Source organism: Xenopus tropicalis, chromosome 9 (assembly GCF_000004195.4).
Source record: "Xenopus tropicalis strain Nigerian chromosome 9, UCB_Xtro_10.0, whole genome shotgun sequence".
NCBI classification, from domain to species: Eukaryota; Metazoa; Chordata; class Amphibia; order Anura; family Pipidae; genus Xenopus; species Xenopus tropicalis.
The window spans coordinates 82,558,056-82,576,776 of NC_030685.2; the positions used below are offsets into that span (position 1 = coordinate 82,558,056).

The 18,721-nt window shown below is 46.8% G+C and overlaps 1 protein-coding gene across 1 annotated transcript; it reads right to left on the minus strand.

The window, feature by feature from the left end:
* Positions 1–4,916: 4,916 nt before the first annotated feature.
* LOC100145331 (sterol 26-hydroxylase, mitochondrial) lies at positions 4,917–11,418 on the minus strand. Its single transcript, XM_002933940.4, has 9 exons — positions 10,976–11,418; positions 9,373–9,563; positions 9,054–9,253; positions 8,739–8,936; positions 7,581–7,744; positions 7,229–7,395; positions 7,045–7,126; positions 6,368–6,568; positions 4,917–5,387 (listed from the first exon to the last, which is right to left on the minus strand). Exons 1-9 carry the CDS (start codon positions 11,315–11,317, stop codon positions 5,259–5,261), a joined length of 1,674 nt encoding a protein of 557 aa, XP_002933986.3. The 5' UTR covers positions 11,318–11,418; the 3' UTR covers positions 4,917–5,258.
* Positions 11,419–18,721: the final 7,303 nt, after the last annotated feature.

Here is an 18,721-nt window from a genome sequence, read left to right on the forward strand (position 1 = left end):
CATATCACTAGAAAGGCTTCTGGCTGCACAGTGGGAACTCCCACATTCTTTGTCTGCGCTCAGCCGGCTCTGTTGCTCCCATGTACCCAGCACTGACTCCTAATTCTGTTCCATTACACAGAGTTTATTTATTTTCTTGCCTTTCCGTGTTCTGAAATGTACGCTCCTCTGTTAAAATTAGTTTAAAGGCAAACTAAAACTTGTCTAATCATAATGGCACACATCATGTTTACTCCAGTAGGAGTTAAAATGGGTTACAGTGTGCCCACTTACAGTGCTGTACATGAGATGCTTTAAGGTGTTGTTCACTTTTAAATTAACTTTTAGTATGATATATACATCCATATTCTGAGACAGTTTGCAATTGTTTTTTATTTCTGGTGGCTTTTCAGTTATTTCACTTTTTCAGCTCTCTAGTTTGGTATTTTAGCAGCTATCTGGTTGCTAGGGTCCTGTTTACCTTAGTAACCTGGCAGTGGTTAGAATGAGAGACTGGAATATGAATAGGAGAGGAACTGAATATAAATATAAGGAATAAACTGTAACAATAACAATAAAACTGGAGCATCACAGAGCAAATGTTTTTGGCTGCTGGAGTCAGTGACCCCCATTTTAAAGCTGAAATGATGTAGAAGAGTAAGGCAAATATTTCATATTTCTGTAACAAATAAATAATGAAGACCAATTGCAAATTTGCTAAGAATAGGACATTCTATAACATACTAGAGAACTGCCTTCTGCTGCATTGTTTCCAGATACAGAACCAATGGGAAGGGATAAACAAAGACTTCAGTAGCAATTACAGTTACAAATGTGAACATTTTTAATGAATTTGTATTGGGAAGTTAATTAGAATGCTCTGTGTACATGCCACAGACAATTACAAGCCTTCAGGCAGATTATACGGAACAAAGCGAAGAAGTCACAGTCCCGAATCCCCAGTTCAAGGCTTCGCTGTCTCTCACAGGGGACTTTACACGTCACCTGGATACGGGGAAACAGGTATGAAAGGGGGAGGGAACAAGGGATTGTTGCCACAGCAGGTAGTTTGGCAGTCTCTGTACAGAGACACACATATATATACAGGAAGGGGTACAATTGCTACACAATTATTAATTATTAAGTCTATATATCTAGTTCTTTGTGGACCTTGAGCCAGAGTTTTACTTCCTATTATGTATGATAAAATTAGGGATGCACCGAACCCCCAAACCCATCCTGATGGATTCTGCCGAATCCCGAACTGAATCCGAGATTCGGTGCATCCCTAGATAAAATATAGCGAAGGGCCAGGCAAGTCCTCAAATGTTTTCATTTTCTTTTCCTCTCCTACTGCTCCTACTGCAGCCCCTGCCACAGCCCTCCAGATGAGATAGAGAAGCATTGCTGTTGGGTAGAATGATGCTGACCATCCCAGGGCCAGAATCAGGGGTCGGCTGCAGAGGCAAGTGACTAGGGTGCCTATGGGAAGGGGTGCTAGGGCCTTACACACGTGCCGCTGCTGCCTTCTCTAACTCTGCCCGTGGTACTGCTGTAAAAGTGTAGTACGATGCAGGTAAGTGTACAGGTGGGTAGGGTTTCTAACTGCCTGGTGTGACATGGACTGCTCAGTTTCATAAGGGCTGTTCAGGTCAAAACATCCTCCGGATTTGCTCATTTAGAAATCCAGACGGGATGATTCAACCCGGTCAGAGAATGATGATGGAATCTTCCAATGCCCAATCGCTGTGTCACAGTCCCTGCCTCCCCCTCCAAAGTATCCCTCCCTGCCCGGACTGCCTTGGCTGGAAAGTGGCCACCCTATGGGTGTGGGGGAGAAGGAGATGGTGACGTGCAGCAGGTCTGGACTGGGATCCAGAATAGGCCCTGGAATTCCCAGTACCCAGAGGCACAAACAGCCCCCCCAGCCCAATAAATAGTGACTGTCTGTGGCACCTTACAGCCCCCCTGGCATTCCCAGTACCCAGAGGCACAAATAGCCCCCCCAGCCCAATAAATAGTGACTGTCTGTGGCACCTTACAGCCCCCCTGGCATTCCCAGTACCCAGAGGCACAAACAGCCCCCCCAGCCCAATAAATATTGACTGTCTGTGGCATCTTACAGCCCCCCTGGCATTCCCAGTACCCAGAGGCACAAACAGCCCCCCCAGCCCAATAAATAGTGACTGTCTGTGGCATCTTACAGCCCCCCCGGCATTCCCAGTACCCAGAGGCACAAACAGCCCCCCCAGCCCAATAAATAGTGACTGTCTGTGGCACCTTACAGCCCCCCTGGCATTCCCAGTACCCAGAGGCACAAACAGCCCCCCCAGCCCAATAAATAGTGACTGTCTGTGGCACCTTACAGCCCCCTGGCATTCCAGTACCCAGAGGCACAAACAGCCCCCCCAGCCCAATAAATAGTGACTGTCTGTGGCACCTTACAGCCCCCCTGGCATTCCCAGTACCCAGAGGCACAAACAGCCCCCCCCAGCCCAATAAATAGTGACTGTGGCATCTTACAGCCCCCCTGGCATTCCCAGTACCCAGAAGCACAAACAGCCCCCCCAGCCCAATAAATAGTGACTGACTGTGGCACCTTACAGCCCCCTGGCATTCCCAGTACCCAGAGGCACAAACAGCCCCCCCCCCCAGCCCAATAAATAGTGACTGTCTGTGGCACCTTACAGCCCCCCTGGCATTCCCAGTACCCAGAAGCACAAACAGCCCCCCCAGCCCAATAAATAGTGACTGACTGTGGCATCTTACAGCCCCCTGGCATTCCCAGTACCCAGAAGCACAAACAGCCCCCCCAGCCCAATAAATAGTGACTGACTGTGGCACCTTACAGCCCCCTGGCATTCCCAGTACCCAGAGGCACAAACAGCCCCCCCCCCAGCCCAATAAATAGTGACTGACTGTGGCACCTTACAGCCCCCTGGCATTCCCAGTACCCAGAGGCACAAACAGCCCCCCCCCCAGCCCAATATATAGTGACTGTCTGTGGCACCTTACAGCCCCCCTGGCATTCCCAGTACCCAGAGGCACAAACAGCCCCCCCCCCAGCCCAATAAATAGTGACTGTCTGTGGCACCTTACAGCCCCCCTGGCATTCCCAGTACCCAGAGGCACAAACAGCCCCCCCAGCCCAATAAATAGTGACTGTCTGTGGCACCTTACAGCCCCCCTGGCATTCCCAGTACCCAGAGGCACAAACAGCCCCCCCCCCCCCCCCAGCCCAATAAATAGTGACTGTCTGTGGCACCTTACAGCCCCCCTGGCATTCCCAGTACCCAGAGGCACAAACAGCCCCCCCCCCAGCCCAATAAATAGTGACTGTCTGTGGCACCTTACAGCCCCCCTGGCATTCCCAGTGCCCAGAGGCACAAACAGCCCCCCCCCAGCCCAATAAATAGTGACTGTCTGTGGCACCTTACAGCCCCCTGGCATTCCCAGTACCCAGAGGCACAAACAGCCCCCCCAGCCCAATAAATAGTGACTGTCTGTGGCACCTTACAGCCCCCCTGGCATTCCCAGTACCCAGAGGCACAAACAGCCCCCCCAGCCCAATAAATAGTGACTGTGGCATCTTACAGCCCCCTGGCATTCCCAGTACCCAGAAGCACAAACAGCCCCCCCAGCCCAATAAATAGTGACTGACTGTGGCACCTTACAGCCCCCCTGGCATTCCCAGTACCCAGAGGCACAAACAGCCCCTCCCCCAGCCCAATATATAGTGACTGTCTGTGGCACCTTACAGCCCCCCTGGCATTCCCAGTACCCAGAGGCACAAACAGCCCCCCCCCCAGCCCAATAAATAGTGACTGTCTGTGGCACCTTACAGCCCCCCTGGCATTCCCAGTACCCAGAGGCACAAACAGCCCCCCCAGCCCAATAAATAGTGACTGTCTGTGGCACCTTACAGCCCCCCTGGCATTCCCAGTACCCAGAGGCACAAACAGCCCCCCCCCCAGCCCAATAAATAGTGACTGTCTGTGGCACCTTACAGCCCCCCTGGCATTCCCAGTACCCAGAGGCACAAACAGCCCCCCCAGCCCAATAAATAGTGACTGTCTGTGGCACCTTACAGCCCCCCTGGCATTCCCAGTACCCAGAGGCACAAACAGCCCCTCCCCCAGCCCAATATATAGTGACTGTCTGTGGCACCTTACAGCCCCCCTGGCATTCCCAGTACCCAGAGGCACAAACAGCCCCCCCCCCAGCCCAATAAATAGTGACTGTCTGTGGCACCTTACAGCCCCCCTGGCATTCCCAGTACCCAGAGGCACAAACAGCCCCCCCAGCCCAATAAATAGTGACTGTCTGTGGCACCTTACAGCCCCCCTGGCATTCCCAGTACCCAGAGGCACAAACAGCCCCCCCCCCCAGCCCAATAAATAGTGACTGTCTGTGGCACCTTACAGCCCCCCTGGCATTCCCAGTACCCAGAGGCACAAACAGCCCCCCCAGCCCAATAAATAGTGACTGTCTGTGGCACCTTACAGCCCCCCTGGCATTCCCAGTACCCAGAGGCACAAACAGCCCCCCCCCCCAGCCCAATAAATAGTGACTGTCTGTGGCACCTTACAGCCCCCCTGGCATTCCCAGTGCCCAGAGGCACAAACAGCCCCCGCAGCCTCTACTGTTTCTACTGTTCACATATCAGAAACTTTAAATTTTAAATGTATTTGTAAATGTAGTTGCTATTGGAAGTGGTATCTGTCCCTTGCTCTTCTCTGCACTGGTGGTTCTGAATACTGAAACAGTAAAAAGTACCCCATAAAAATCATGACCATATCCCTTTAAGTTAGGCCACTGGTAACCATTCACAAATATGTCCTGCTGAAGGTTTTTGTGGATCACACACACCAAACACACCGGAGTATAAATACTGTGCCAACTTCTCATTTAATGCCCCATACACACATAGCAGTAAATGCCGGTTTAATGGTTTAATCCTCAGAACATATAGAAAATAATACAAATGAAAATGACACAAAACACAACAGTAGAAACACAGTCCAGCTTCACGTTTAATGCCGCCGCCGCAGCTTGGGAAGAGCCAAAGGTACAATTAAGCCTTTGCAGTCCCTGATTGGATTAATTTGCTTGCACCCATAGTAATTTAAAATAAAAGCTCAAGAGGAACACAAGGATGCTGAGCAGTTCACTGACATCTGATTCTCCGGTAGGGAAAATATTGGTCATATTGGCCCCTTGTGTAAGTGCAATGCATAATTTGCCCCAGCGCTGTACGGGTATTGCCCCAGGCCTGGCCCTTATTCCTGATGGGTCTTTCTCTCCAAGAACTGCAAGTTAACTGGTTTGCTGGGTGATAACACAATGCGGGCGATTGATTTGATATCTTCTCCCTTGGGATCCCATCTCAACTCAAACATCCGAATTACCTAGGGGAAACACAAGAAACACGTTGGGATTCATATAGGAGGGATTGCCATGTTAATGTTATGTTATTATTACAGAGAAAGGGAATCATTTAACCATTAAATAAACCCAATAGGGATGTTCTGCCCCAATAAGGGGTAATTATATCTTAGTTGGGATCAAGTACAGGTACTGTTTTATTATTACAGAGAAAGGGAATCATTTAACCATGAAATAAACCCAATAGGGCTGTTCTGCCCCCAATAAGGGGTAATTATATCTTAGTTGGGATCAAGTACAGGTACTGTTTTATTATTACAGAGAAAGGGAATCATTTAACCATGAAATAAACCCAATAGGGCTGTTCTGCCCCAATAAGGGGTAATTATATCTTAGTTGGGATCAAGTACAGGTACTGTTTTATTATTACAGAGAAAGGGAATCATTTAACCATGAAATAAACCCAATAGGGCTGTTCTGCCCCCAATAAGGGGTAATTATATCTTAGTTGGGATCAAGTACAGGTACTGTTTTATTATTACAGAGAAAAGGGAATCATTTAACCATTAAATAAACCCAATAGGGCTGTTCTGCCCCCAATAAGGGGTAATTATATATATAGTTAAGATCAAGTACAAGGCACTGTGTTTATATCACAGAGAAAAAGGAGTCATTTTTAAAAAATCTTAATGATTTGATTATAATTGAGTCTATGGGAGATGGCCTTCCTGTAATCCGGAGCTTTCGGGATAATATGGAGTCACTTTAGTCTCCCTGTTCCTTTCAAGAAATACAAAAAAAAATGATTTTTTAAGATTAAAACAATAGGGATAAAGTATGTTCAGTACAAACCCTATTCATTGCACTCATGTTAAACAATGGGTATACTGCCCCTTTTATTTAACTGTTGCACATTTTCCAAAAACACCAGAGCTGGTGATGGTCATTTGGTACTTGTGAGTAGCGTGATGAGGGGGGGGCTGCAGTATGGGGCCACACTCACCCGAGACAGGGCCAGGTGCATCTCCAGTTCCGCAATGCGCTTCCCCAAGCAGGCACGCACCCCGTACCCAAAAGGAATAGAGCTGAATGGGTGATGCTTCATTCCGCCATCGCGCAGCCACCGCTGGGGCTTAAACTTCAGGGGGTCTTCAAAATTTTCCTCATCTCTGGCGATGGCATAGTGACTTAGGACAAAGAGAGTCTGCAAGAAATCAGGGCAGGTTTATAAACAGGAGCTACAGGGGCTGATTGGACAGTCATGGCATATGCAACCAATCACATAATGTTCAAGTACAAGTAAACATTTTTTCATACTAAAAGAAGGTGCACTTTCCCTTTCAGTTTAGAATTTTAGCAGCTGTTTGGTTGCTAGGGTCCAGGTTACCTTAGAAACCAGGGAGTGAGAATGGTATATGAATAGGAGAGGGACTGAATAGGAAAGAAAGTTACAAAAAGTAACAATAAAACTGGAGCCACACAGAGCAATAGCTTTTTGGCTGCCGGGGTCAGTGACCCCCATTTGAAAAGAGTTGGAAGAAGAAGGCAAATCATTCGAAAACTCTAACAAATAAATAATGAAGACCAATTGAAAAGTTGCTTAGAATTGCCCATTCTATACCATACTAAAAGTTAAGTTCAATAAAGCAATAAAGCACTGTATGCGACAGTCTGACTTACATTTTTGGGGAATCGATATTCTCCAATCTCGACCTCCTTTTCAGACACAATTCTTGCGTTGGTGGGGATCACAGGATAAAGGCTGTTGGAAAGAAAACTACTGTTTTTATTGGCCAATGGGCAACCTATTCATTCAGTAGAGCGCTATGTAATATGTTGGTGCTATATAATGCTTATAGCCTACCGCAGGGTCTCCTTGATTACGCCCCTCAGCAGCGGCATATTAGGGATGTCCTCAGCGACAGGGATCCGATCCATGGGTGCAGCACTGCTCACCTCTTCATATACAGCTTGCTGGAGCTCCGGGTCCCTCGCCAGATGGTACATAGCCCAGCACAATGTGTTTGATGTCTAACAGGAGAGCAGAACCACAATGGGGCACAGAGAAATGGCAGCTTATTGGGGGGTTAGGGTCACACTGATGGGGCAATGACATAAATCAGGGGTGTCCCCACCCCAATACCTGAGTCTTTACACCCTATATTTTAAGGTTTAGGTGAATTTTCCCTTTAACAGGGTAGCACATAGTTACATACCGTGTCCACACCGGCCAGGAGCAGCTCACACACACTGCCATACACCTCTCCCATGGTCAGATTGGCACTGGACAACAGATAGGTCAGATATTCACCCTCCACCTCTTCTCCTTTATCCAACCTGGACTGTATCTCACTCATCTTCTTATCAATTAGGTGCTTTCCTGTGGGGAGGGGGGGGGGGGGAGCATAAGCATGTAGTGCTGGGTTACTGTTGGCTCTGTTGGATGGGCTACTGCCTGCCCTGCTCTCATTTCCCTACAGAAATAGGGGTTGGTAGCACTAGGTAGGTACCTAATATATAGGGACAGAGACAGGGGAGAGTGTTGGAAGGGTTACTGCCTGCCCTGCTCTCATTTCCCTACAGAAATAGGGGTTGGTAGCACTAGGTAGGTACCTAATATATAGGGGCAGAGACAGGGGGAAGTGTTGGATGGGCTACTGCCTGCCCTGCTCTCATTTCCCTACAGAAATAGGGGTTGGTAGCACTAGGTAGGTACCTAATATATGGGGACAGAGACAGGGGAGAGTGTTGGAAGGGTTACTGCCTGCCCTGCTCTCATTTCCCTACAGAAATAGGGGTTGGTAGCACTAGGTAGGTACCTAATATATAGGGGCAGAGACAGGGGAAAGTGTTGGAAGGGTTACTGCCTGCCCTGCTCTCATTTCCCTACAGAAATAGGGGTTGGTAGCACTAGGTAGGTACCTAATATATAGGGGCAGAGACAGGGGAAAGTGTTGGAAGGGTTACTGCCTGCTCTGCTCTCATTTCCCTACAGAAATAGGGTTGGTAGCACTAGGTAGGTACCTAATATATAGGGGCAGAGACAGGGGAAAGTGTTGGAAGGGTTACTGCCTGCCCTGCTCTCATTTCCCTACAGAAATAGGGGTTGGTAGCACTAGGTAGGTACCTAATATATAGGGGCAGAGACAGGGGAAAGTGTTGGAAGGGTTACTGCCTGCCCTGCTCTCATTTCCCTACAGAAATAGGGGTTGGTAGCACTAGGTAGGTACCTAATATATAGGGGCAGAGACAGGGGAAAGTGTTGGAAGGGTTACTGCCTGCTCTGCTTTGAAGCTCCAGTGAATAAAATATGGCTGCACCCACAGTAAATGACACATACTTGGTTTGGTTGATAATCTTGGCATTTCTCTTACCAAAGTCGAAGATATTATCCCAGCCTTCTATATAGTGGTCCCAGTAGGGCAAAATACCCCGTGTCCAGTGTGGCAGGAAGGTGACATAAACAGAGTTCTTAAACATGTAACCAATGGAATCAATGAACTTTTGGGTCTCCGGGGGAATCTGTTTATCCAGACAGCCAATCCGGGTCTCAAACACAATGTTGGATATGCCTGTAACAGAACCACAGAAACATATAGCTGTAAGGGACAGCAACATTGGTAGGGGCCCCTGGACCCTTTAGGGCCCCTGTTTATTTATTATGCTATTTGGATAAGGAGCCCAGTTACCTTCGAATGCAAACCTATACAGGGCATTAGCCAAATCATTCACCATGTCACCGGAGGGACTGGCCTTGCGCATGTCCTGCAGTCTGTCCATGAAATCTGTCACCACCTCGTTAATGCCCCCCGCGTAACTGGCGGCCTCTGACGGTTTCAGCATCTTCTTGTTCAGCGCCGAGCGGATCTGGTACCACTGGTGTCCTTCCCTGGGTTTGTGGTAAAGGCCACACATCAGTGGATCACCTACTTATTTATTTAGGACTAAGGGTTAAGTTGCCCTTTACACAAGCCTAATTGCCATTTCTTGATATCAGGTTTAACTCACTCAGTGAAAGGTCCGTAGGCGAGTTTGCGCTTGTCCCTGTGGGCTTTCCACACATCTTCCTTGTTTCTCATTGGATATTTCCCCTCTTGCCTCACAAGCCGCTGCAGGACCTCCGGATCCGCTATGTTCACCATTTTGTATTTGCCTATTTCTGACCGCCACAGGGGCCCGTACATTTTTTTGTAGATTAACTGAGGAAAATCGAGTATTAAACATGTAGCCCTGATCCCCATTCCATGTTACATAGAATTACAGACATGAATCTGCCCATGTGTAGCAAACAGTTTTCTTTCTGAGGCATGTTAACCCCTTCCTAACCCAAGGTAATACTGGATTCACCAATCTGTAGTGGATATTTAAAGGGACAGTGACACTTTTCCCTTTTAGCAGGGGTTGCTGCCTGGGTACTGAGCTCCTGTCTGTGCTGCATTGGGGGTTGGTGGTTGTCATAAGTGGGTGGGCTAAGTCCTGATAGCCTGAGGGCAAATGTAAGGGGGGCCCTGGTCTATTGAGACCTATTGTCTATGGTGGCCCCCATGCCTGCCCTCAACTCCTGGCACAGGATACACAGGATAGGGCCGACTCAGCAAAATATGGGGCCTAAGCAATGCACAGTACTTAGCAAATACTGAGAGGTTCATACTGTCTCTACCGCACCACCTTTTTGGCCATAATAAACATTGCATTCACCATAGGCACCCCAGTAAACTGGATTTAGAGCACTATATTAACCCCAAACAGACATGCTAGTTAGTCAGGATATGGCCTTCTGAAACTGGGGCTAAGCCAATTGCACCTTGCTCAGTGGTGTAACTACCAGGGGAGGGGACTGCACCCACTACCCGCCCCCTAGTGAGGCCCCCAGCCACAATCCACTGAAGCACAGGGCTACACAGAACCTTGTTTACGTAAAGTGTTGTAGCGCTTCTGTTCAGGTTAAGGGGGAACTGCACCCAAACAGAACTTAAGCGTTTTGAAAAGTAAACATCATTTCAAGCAACTTTGCAATATACACCAATTAAAAAATATGCAGCTTTTTCATGATTTTTAATGTAATAATCTGGTTTGGAACAGTTCCCTAAGCCCCGCCCCCTGTTCCCCTGCTGATCTGGCTGACTACTTTGTGACTCAAATAAAATGTAACAGTAGTCGCCTGCCCTCAGCCTGCCTCCTCCCAATCCCACAATCCCCTGCTGCACATGTGATGTCAATAAGGAAAGGAACATCCCAGTGCAATGCATTGTGGGTTATGTAGTTCCTGCATGCTGTCTGTAAGCTGTGGGGAAGTTGTTACAATGTGTAACATCAGTGTTTTAGTCCCTCCTCCCCTGCCAGGATTTCAAATGATACAGAAAGAGAAGAACTGTTTTACAGCTGGATTTCAGCATATAAACATGGGATTTATTCCTACTTTTTAGAGACAGATTACAGTGATAGGGATATTAGGGGTTTCTATGCTGTTTGGGGCGCTTTAACAAATTTAGGGTTCCCCTCTAACAGCACATTGTAATAAAATGCATATAAATACATTGTTACTGGCTGTATAAAATCAGACGGGTAGAAGTGCTGTGAGCACAATAACAAGCTGTGTGTGTGCACTTACCTGCAGCTCGTGTGTGTGCAGTAGGTATCCCCGCAGGAAATAGTAATAGAGATTCTTAAGCAGAGAGGGTCCCGGGAGGTCCTCAAACTCCTTCATCTCTTTCCTCCCCTCTGTTGCCCCCACTGCAGCCCCTGTGACTGCCCTCCCTTGGCTCACACTCGCCCCTCTCCCTGCCTGCACAAGCCCACAGCCCCTGCCCTGGGGTAGGCAACCCAACCTGGAAGGGCCCCCAGCCGCTGCTCTCGTCTGTCTGACTGCCACCCTGCCTGCCTGTAGCAGCAAACTGCCCCTGCTGCCCATGTTTGTTGGCAGAAAGCAGAGGGCGGCTGCTGGGGGGATCATGGCTGCAGCAGGGACTGACAGAACTTTCCTTAAAGCACAAGCAGGAAACTGCTGGGAGCCCCCACCCCTCTGTGGCGCTGCTGGGAAATATCAGCCAAGTGCAGCCAAGTTACAGCATTTGTAGGAACCCTACTGTGTAATGTCTAAAGCTCAGGGTCAGTCGGTGTGACCGGCAGTAACCGCACCCGGCTCTGTCCCCAGCGAGCAAAGTGACAAGAAAGCGCTCATTTCTATATAAATGTGTTTCTATACAGAGTCTGCCTGTGCCCCCAGCGCTATACACATACATTCCTCTCACTTACATAGCGCAGCATGAAATATATACAGAATAACCGCCTTTTTATGGTTTTTAGGGGACCAGAACGAAATGGTGTAAAATCAGGGAAAATGTAATATGTGTTATTTATTGGTGGAACCACAAAAAACTGTAAAATGTAGGAAAACTTAAAATCAGGGTATGTAAAAAGTGACATATTCTAACAGCTATGAACCCCCCCTGCAAAAACAGGTTTCACTCATCCCTGTTTTTCTCTCACCCCATCTATATGTGATACTGGGGAAGAGTACACCATATACAGTATATAGTTTATTGAAATATCTACCAACAAACAATATATCTCCTATCTATTAATCATGCCTCCCCAGTGGCAAATTCTCTCTGCCCAACCTATAACAACCAGCCCTGGGTAGGTTACGAAATCCAATAACGATCATGGTTACTACTGAGATCCCAGCTCAGCCCTAATGACCTTTAGAAGATAGTAAAGTAAATATTAACATGTCAGGCATGGCACACACAGCTATCCTATCTGATCCCCCCATTGTAAGCAGCAGTCCTGCCCTGCTTTATGGCTGAGATTCTAGCTATCTGTATAACAGAGCATTCTGTCACAGTGACACAGATCCTATCTGATCCCCCCCATTGTAAGCAGCAGTCCTGCCCTGCTTTATGGCTGAGATTCTAGCTATCTGTATAACAGAGCATTCTGTCACAGTGGCACAGATCCTATCTGATCCCCCCATTGTAAGCAGCAGTCCTGCCCTGCTTTATGGCTGAGATTCTAGCTATCTGTATAACAGAGCATTCTGTCACAGTGGCACAGATCCTATCTGATCCCCCCCCCCCCCCCATTGTAAGCAGCAGTCCTGCCCTGCTTTATGGCTGAGATTCTAGCTATCTGTATAACAGAGCATTCTGTCACAGTGGCACAGATCCTATCTGATCCCCCCCCCCCCCCCATTGTAAGCAGCAGTCCTGCCCTGCTTTATGGCTGAGATTCTAGCTATCTGTATAACAGAGCATTCTGTCACAGTGGCACAGATCCTATCTGACCCCCCCCCCCCCCCCATTGTAAGCAGCAGTCCTGCCCTGCTTTATGGCTGAGATTCTAGCTATCTGTATAACAGAGCATTCTGTCACAGTGGCACAGATCCTATCTGATCCCCCCCATTGTAAGCAGCAGTCCTGCCCTGCTTTATGGCTGAGATTCTAGCTATGTGTATAACAGAGCATTCTGTCACAGTGGCACAGATCCTATCTGACCCCCCCCCCCCCCATTGTAAGCAGCAGTCCTGCCCTGCTTTATGGCTGAGATTCTAGCTATCTGTATAACAGAGCATTCTGTCACAGTGGCACAGATCCTATCTGATCCCCCCCCCATTGTAAGCAGCAGTCCTGCCCTGCTTTATGGCTGAGATTCTAGCTATCTGTATAACAGAGCATTCTGTCACAGTGGCACAGATCCTATCTGATCCCCCCCATTGTAAGCAGCAGTCCTGCCCTGCTTTATGGCTGAGATTCTAGCTATCTGTATAACAGAGCATTCTGTCACAGTGGCACAGATCCTATCTGATCCCCCCATTGTAAGCAGCAGTCCTGCCCTGCTTTATGGCTGATCATATTCCGAAACATGGGGGGGTGGTTGTCAGAGGCAACGGCCTTATTTCCGACATGCATGTGGGGCTGCAGAGTACAACAGTCTGAACCATATTTTACATTTTTTTCTTTTGATAAGGGGACAGGTTACCCCCTTCTTTACAAGTGCATTGAATAGGGCTTGTGCTAAATATTCTTTTTGCTTATTTTAATATTCAGCTGAACACTTCAAACAGGAAAACTGAATCTGCTCCATGTTTGATTCTCACAAGGTAGATATTAGATTACCAGTATTTTACTCCCTCCCTTCCCCCTTTGTTGTGACTGCTTCGGTTGATTGCACTCATGTTATACAGGGATATACTGCTCCTTTAAATCTAGTTAATGGTGAGTTACTTGAGCATATACAAGAGCTTTCTGAATTTCCCACCTCGGCAGTGAAACACCCTCTTTGATACAAAGTGCTCGCTATGCTACAAAAGCTGTAACTCCACTTAGAAAACTGGAAATTCAGCTTATTTTGCCACCCATGGGAAAGTGCTGTCTGGTTTGTATAAATACAGATACACAAAGAAGGAATGTTCTGTGCACATAGTAAGCTGTACCCTCATATATATGCTCATATTTTTGCCAATGTAAAGCAAAACAGATAAATTACATAAGGTATACTTTCCCTTTAAACGGTATAAGCCATGCTTCTGAATACTTTGTTGTGGCAAGCAGATTAAAGGTCGGTGATAGAGGTGCGAGGCTGTGGGGTAAAGGTAACACTGATAATATCAGCATCCTGGCCTTGACTCCCCCCCGAGACCTTGAGTGAGACTAAAAGTAAAGGCCATAGTTGCCTATCATAAACATTGTGAGCTCTGTGCGTCAGGGTTTGCCAAGGGTCACTTACCAGGGAGAGAGGTGCCGGTAAGGAAAAAACAAATCCATTAGATTGTACTGTTTTTGGGATAAAAAATAAAATTCTTTAGTAACTTCCCAATATACGTTTATTGCACATTTGTAATAGTCTCAAAGTAAATGTAATTGCCATGAAAGGCAAAGTAGCTTCTGCAACAGGTGTCACACTGTATGGAGTCTCAGGTTATCCCTACACTCAGCCTGTCTCTGCAATACGTGCACCGAGGTCCAGCAACTCGAGAACATTTTACTTGTGTCAGTGCTTAACCTTAAAGGGAAATCCATCTTCAGTTTCTATAGAACATCTACCCCCTACTGTAATGTATAAGGATATTAGCAGTCACTGAGGGGTTCTGTGCCCCCCATATAAAGGCACAAGGCTGCAGGCTGAGTTATACAGGGAACTCTGAGTATCACTCATGTATTATAAGGGATAATGTACCCCCTACTGTAAATGATAAGGATATTAGCAGTCACTGAGGGGTTCTGTGCCCATATAAAGGCACAAGGCTGCAGGCTGAGTTATACAGGGAACTCTGAGTATCACTCATGTATTATAAGGGATAATGTACCCCCTACTGTAAATGATAAGGATATTAGCAGTCACTGAGGGGTTCTGTGCCCATATAAAGGCACAAGGCTGCAGGCTGAGTTATACAGGGAACTCTGAGTATCACTCATGTATTATAAGGGATAATGTACCCCCTACTGTAAATGATAAGGATATTACAAGTCATTGAGGGGTTCTGTGACCATATATATATATTTAGATTGCCAGCTCTTCTCCCTTTGCCACCTTGACAGAGACTGTCAGTTCTTCTACTACTGTAATCTTTAGTCATCTTATCAGCTCTTCATCCAAAGTCCCTGTGGAAATCTCTATGTCCTCCCCCTCCCCTGTACATGGGAATCTGCCTGTACTCCTGTACACTGCTGTCAGCTCTTCTGCCATTGCCACATTATGTCAGTGGGATAACTGGCCAGACCCATCTTCTAAATAGACTTCTACAGATTTCTAAAGAGAGTTCTATTTCAAGAAGACACGCACACACATACTGATATTTTGTGTTTCAGAGATGCAGAGCATAGGTGCAAGGGCATAACCAATTTCTGTGCCATAATTGCAGGGGGTTACAATAGAATTCAGGGAAAGAATGTTGCACTGTGGGTGCAAAACATGGGGCTGTACTGATTTGTGCACATTTATTACATGAAGTGTCTTTAAACAAGTATATACTAATTATTTATCAACCCACTCAGGGCAGGCATTCTTACCTATCTCCTAAAATGGATCCCCGCAATCTCATTCAATAATGGGAAGTCTCTTTCTGCAACAGAGAAAAGGAGCACATCTAGTTCTACACCAAGTTTTGGGTCCTAATGCTGATTTGCAATTAATTATTATTAATTAATATCAGACACACTGATTCAGGCACAGCTGTGATTTCTAAACTTTGCCTGCTTGCAGTTTTATTAATTAACACATGGGGGCGATCTGACCTAGAGAAATTTAATGATATTGGTTTTCTCAGGTGATGTCTCTGCGAGACTAGAACTTTTTAAAGCAAAAGATTTGAATGAAAAAAAAAAACATTCACAAATTTATAGATATTGGACAATTTCATGTTTTTAAGTGGGTTGCTATTTTGGTATAGATCCGCTATGCACTTATTCATGTAAAGCAGACATGAACTTAATAGTCTTATCAACTAGAAGTCCTGTTCACTTATATGGTGATAGAACCCCTCAGTGACTTCAAATATCCTTATCATTTACAGTAGGGGGTACATTATCCCTTATAATACATGAGTGATACTCAGAGTTCCCTGTATAACTCAGCCTGCAGCCTTGTGCCTTTATATGGGCACAGAACCCCTCAGTGACTGCTAATATCCTTATCATTTACAGTAGGGGGTACATTATCGCTTATAATACATGAGTGATACTCAGAGTTCCCTGTATAACTCAGCCTGCAGCCTTGTGCCTTTATATGGGCACAGAACCCCTCAGTGACTGCTAATATCCTTATCATTTACAGTAGGGGGTACACTATCCCTTATAATACATGAGTGATACTCAGAGTTCCCTGTATAACTCAGCCTGCAGCCTTGTGCCTTTATATGGGCACAGAACCCCTCAGTGACTGCTAATATCCTTATCATTTACAGTAGGGGGTACATTATCCTTTATAATACATGAGTGATACTCAGAGTTCCCTGTATAACTCAGCCTGCAGCCTTGTGCCTTTATATGGGCACAGGACCCCTCAGTGACTGCTAATATCCTTATCATTTACAGTAGGGGGTACATTATCCCTTATAATACATGAGTGATACTCAGAGTTCCCTGTATAACTCAGCCTGCAGCCTTGTGCCTTTATATGGGCACAGAACCCCTCAGTGACTGCTAATATCCTTATCATTTACAGTAGGGGGTACATTATCCCTTATAATACATGAGAGACATGACATGTGGGAAGAGATAGAGACAGAGCAGTAGGTGCAGCGTGTGCCTTGGGCCGGGAGGTTGGAGCAGGCAGAATAGCAGTAGTTGTACGTATGTATCCCTGCCGGCCGGGGCAGGGTTCTGCCCTTAGATCCGTTGGTTAGAGTTTCACACCCCGCAGGATTGGGGACCAGTTCGGTTTCTCGGCCGCCCCAGCTCAGGAAGATTAGCCGGCGCCGGGTATTGACTTTTAATGAAACAGTTCCTCTTCGGATCTCATTTAATCTGTGTTTTAACCGTTTGTCGCCCAAGGAGCTGGCTGGTCACTGCTGTGCAACGTGTTCCCGGCTCTGTATGTATCACACAGGTTAAATAACAACAATCCAAAACCACCAAACTCCTCACAGGTCTTAAATGATTAAAGAAGGATTAGCGCAATCCTGTAATCTCTTTACAAAGGTACAGATTGTATCGAGGCGCTCGCTCTACGAGCCCTAACTGTTCCTATGGAAAGAAAGCTTCCTGAAGTGTCACATTGTATGGAGTCTCGGGTTATCTCTGCGCTCAGTCTCTGCAATACGTGCACCGAGGGCCAGCAACTCCCTGTGCCCCCTACTGTGGAACCGCAGCTCATAGGGATGAACTGGGGGCGGGCATTTGCTTCTTGTTGGGGCCCCTACACCCCGTATGGCCACAATCAGCTCTTACTGCCAGGCAACCTGTATTCCCCATAGGGTTGCACAGAACCTGGATAGGTAGAGCTGGCACACTGGTACTAACCCCTGTGTGTGGAGACTACAATCTATGGCACTTAAAGGGTTAATAAAGAACACAATGGAGCAAATATACTATCACAGGGGCTCAATTGCAGCAGTGCAATTACCCACATCAACCAGTCAGCAATTAGTTTTGGGTCTGTTAGATGAAAGCAAATGTCTGATTGGCTGCTGTGGACTGCACCAATGTTAGTAAATTAGCCCTTGCCTCACTGCACAAAAATTTCACTTGTGTCAGTGCTTAGCCTTAAAGGGAAATCCATCTTCAATTTCCATAAAACATCTACCCCCTACTGTAAAGTATAAGGATATCACAAGTCCCTGAGGGGTTCTGTGCCCATATAAAGGCACAAGGCTGCAGGCTGAGTTATACAGGGAACTCTGAGTATCACTCATGTATTATAAGGGATACTGTACCCCCTACTGTAAATGATAAGGATATTAGCAGTCACTGAGGGGTTCTGTGCCCATATAAAGGCACAAGGCTGCAGGCTGAGTTATACAGGGAACTCTGAGTATCACTCATGTATTATAAGGGATAATGTACCCCCTACTGTAAATGATAAGGATATTAGCAGTCACTGAGGGGTTCTGTGCCCATATAAAGGCACAAGGCTGCAGGCTGAGTTATACAGGGAACTCTGAGTATCACTCATGTATTATAAGGGATAATGTACCCCCTACTGTAAATGATAAGGATATTAGCAGTCACTGAGGGGTTCTGTGCCCATATAAAGGCACAAGGCTGCAGGCTGAGTTATACAGGGAACTCTGAGTATCACTCATGTATTATAAGGGATAATGTACCCCCTACTGTAAATGATAAGGATATTAGCAGTCACTGAGGGGTTCAAGGCACAAGGCTGCAGGCTGAGTTACTATATTAGGGCTGTAATTGTTTCCCTGAGTTGGGGGACATACAAGTTAACTGTTCGTAGCCCTGAGTGCAGTAAAGGAGAAGCCTTTAGAAGACAAAACCTTCCCAAAAATCAGTTTGTTCCCTCAGAGACCCCGGGGTCACACAGATCCTCCCCAGATTGTGCTGCTAAAGGAGGATCCACACTGACAAGGCCTCTCTGTTACAAGGAACAGAAAACAAGTGCTGGGACCCCCAGTGTGATACGAGTAAGGAAAACACGGCGTGTCGAGGCACGGCTATTCCCTTGCTCCCATTCTCCTCCCAGGCCTTGAGAGCTGCGGCTAGAGAAATATTTCCCCTTTAGGAGAACAACTTTCTCATTTGTCTTTTCAGAGAGGAAAACTTGTTATTAAAACATTTCCTAGTGCCACCATGTTATCCAATCCCCCCCCCCTTATGGAATCCAAACACTTACAGGCCCAGAGGAATCTGTGGGTGGGGAGGGTGTTCCAGAGAAACAAGTGGGCAAATGTCGCTGCTGC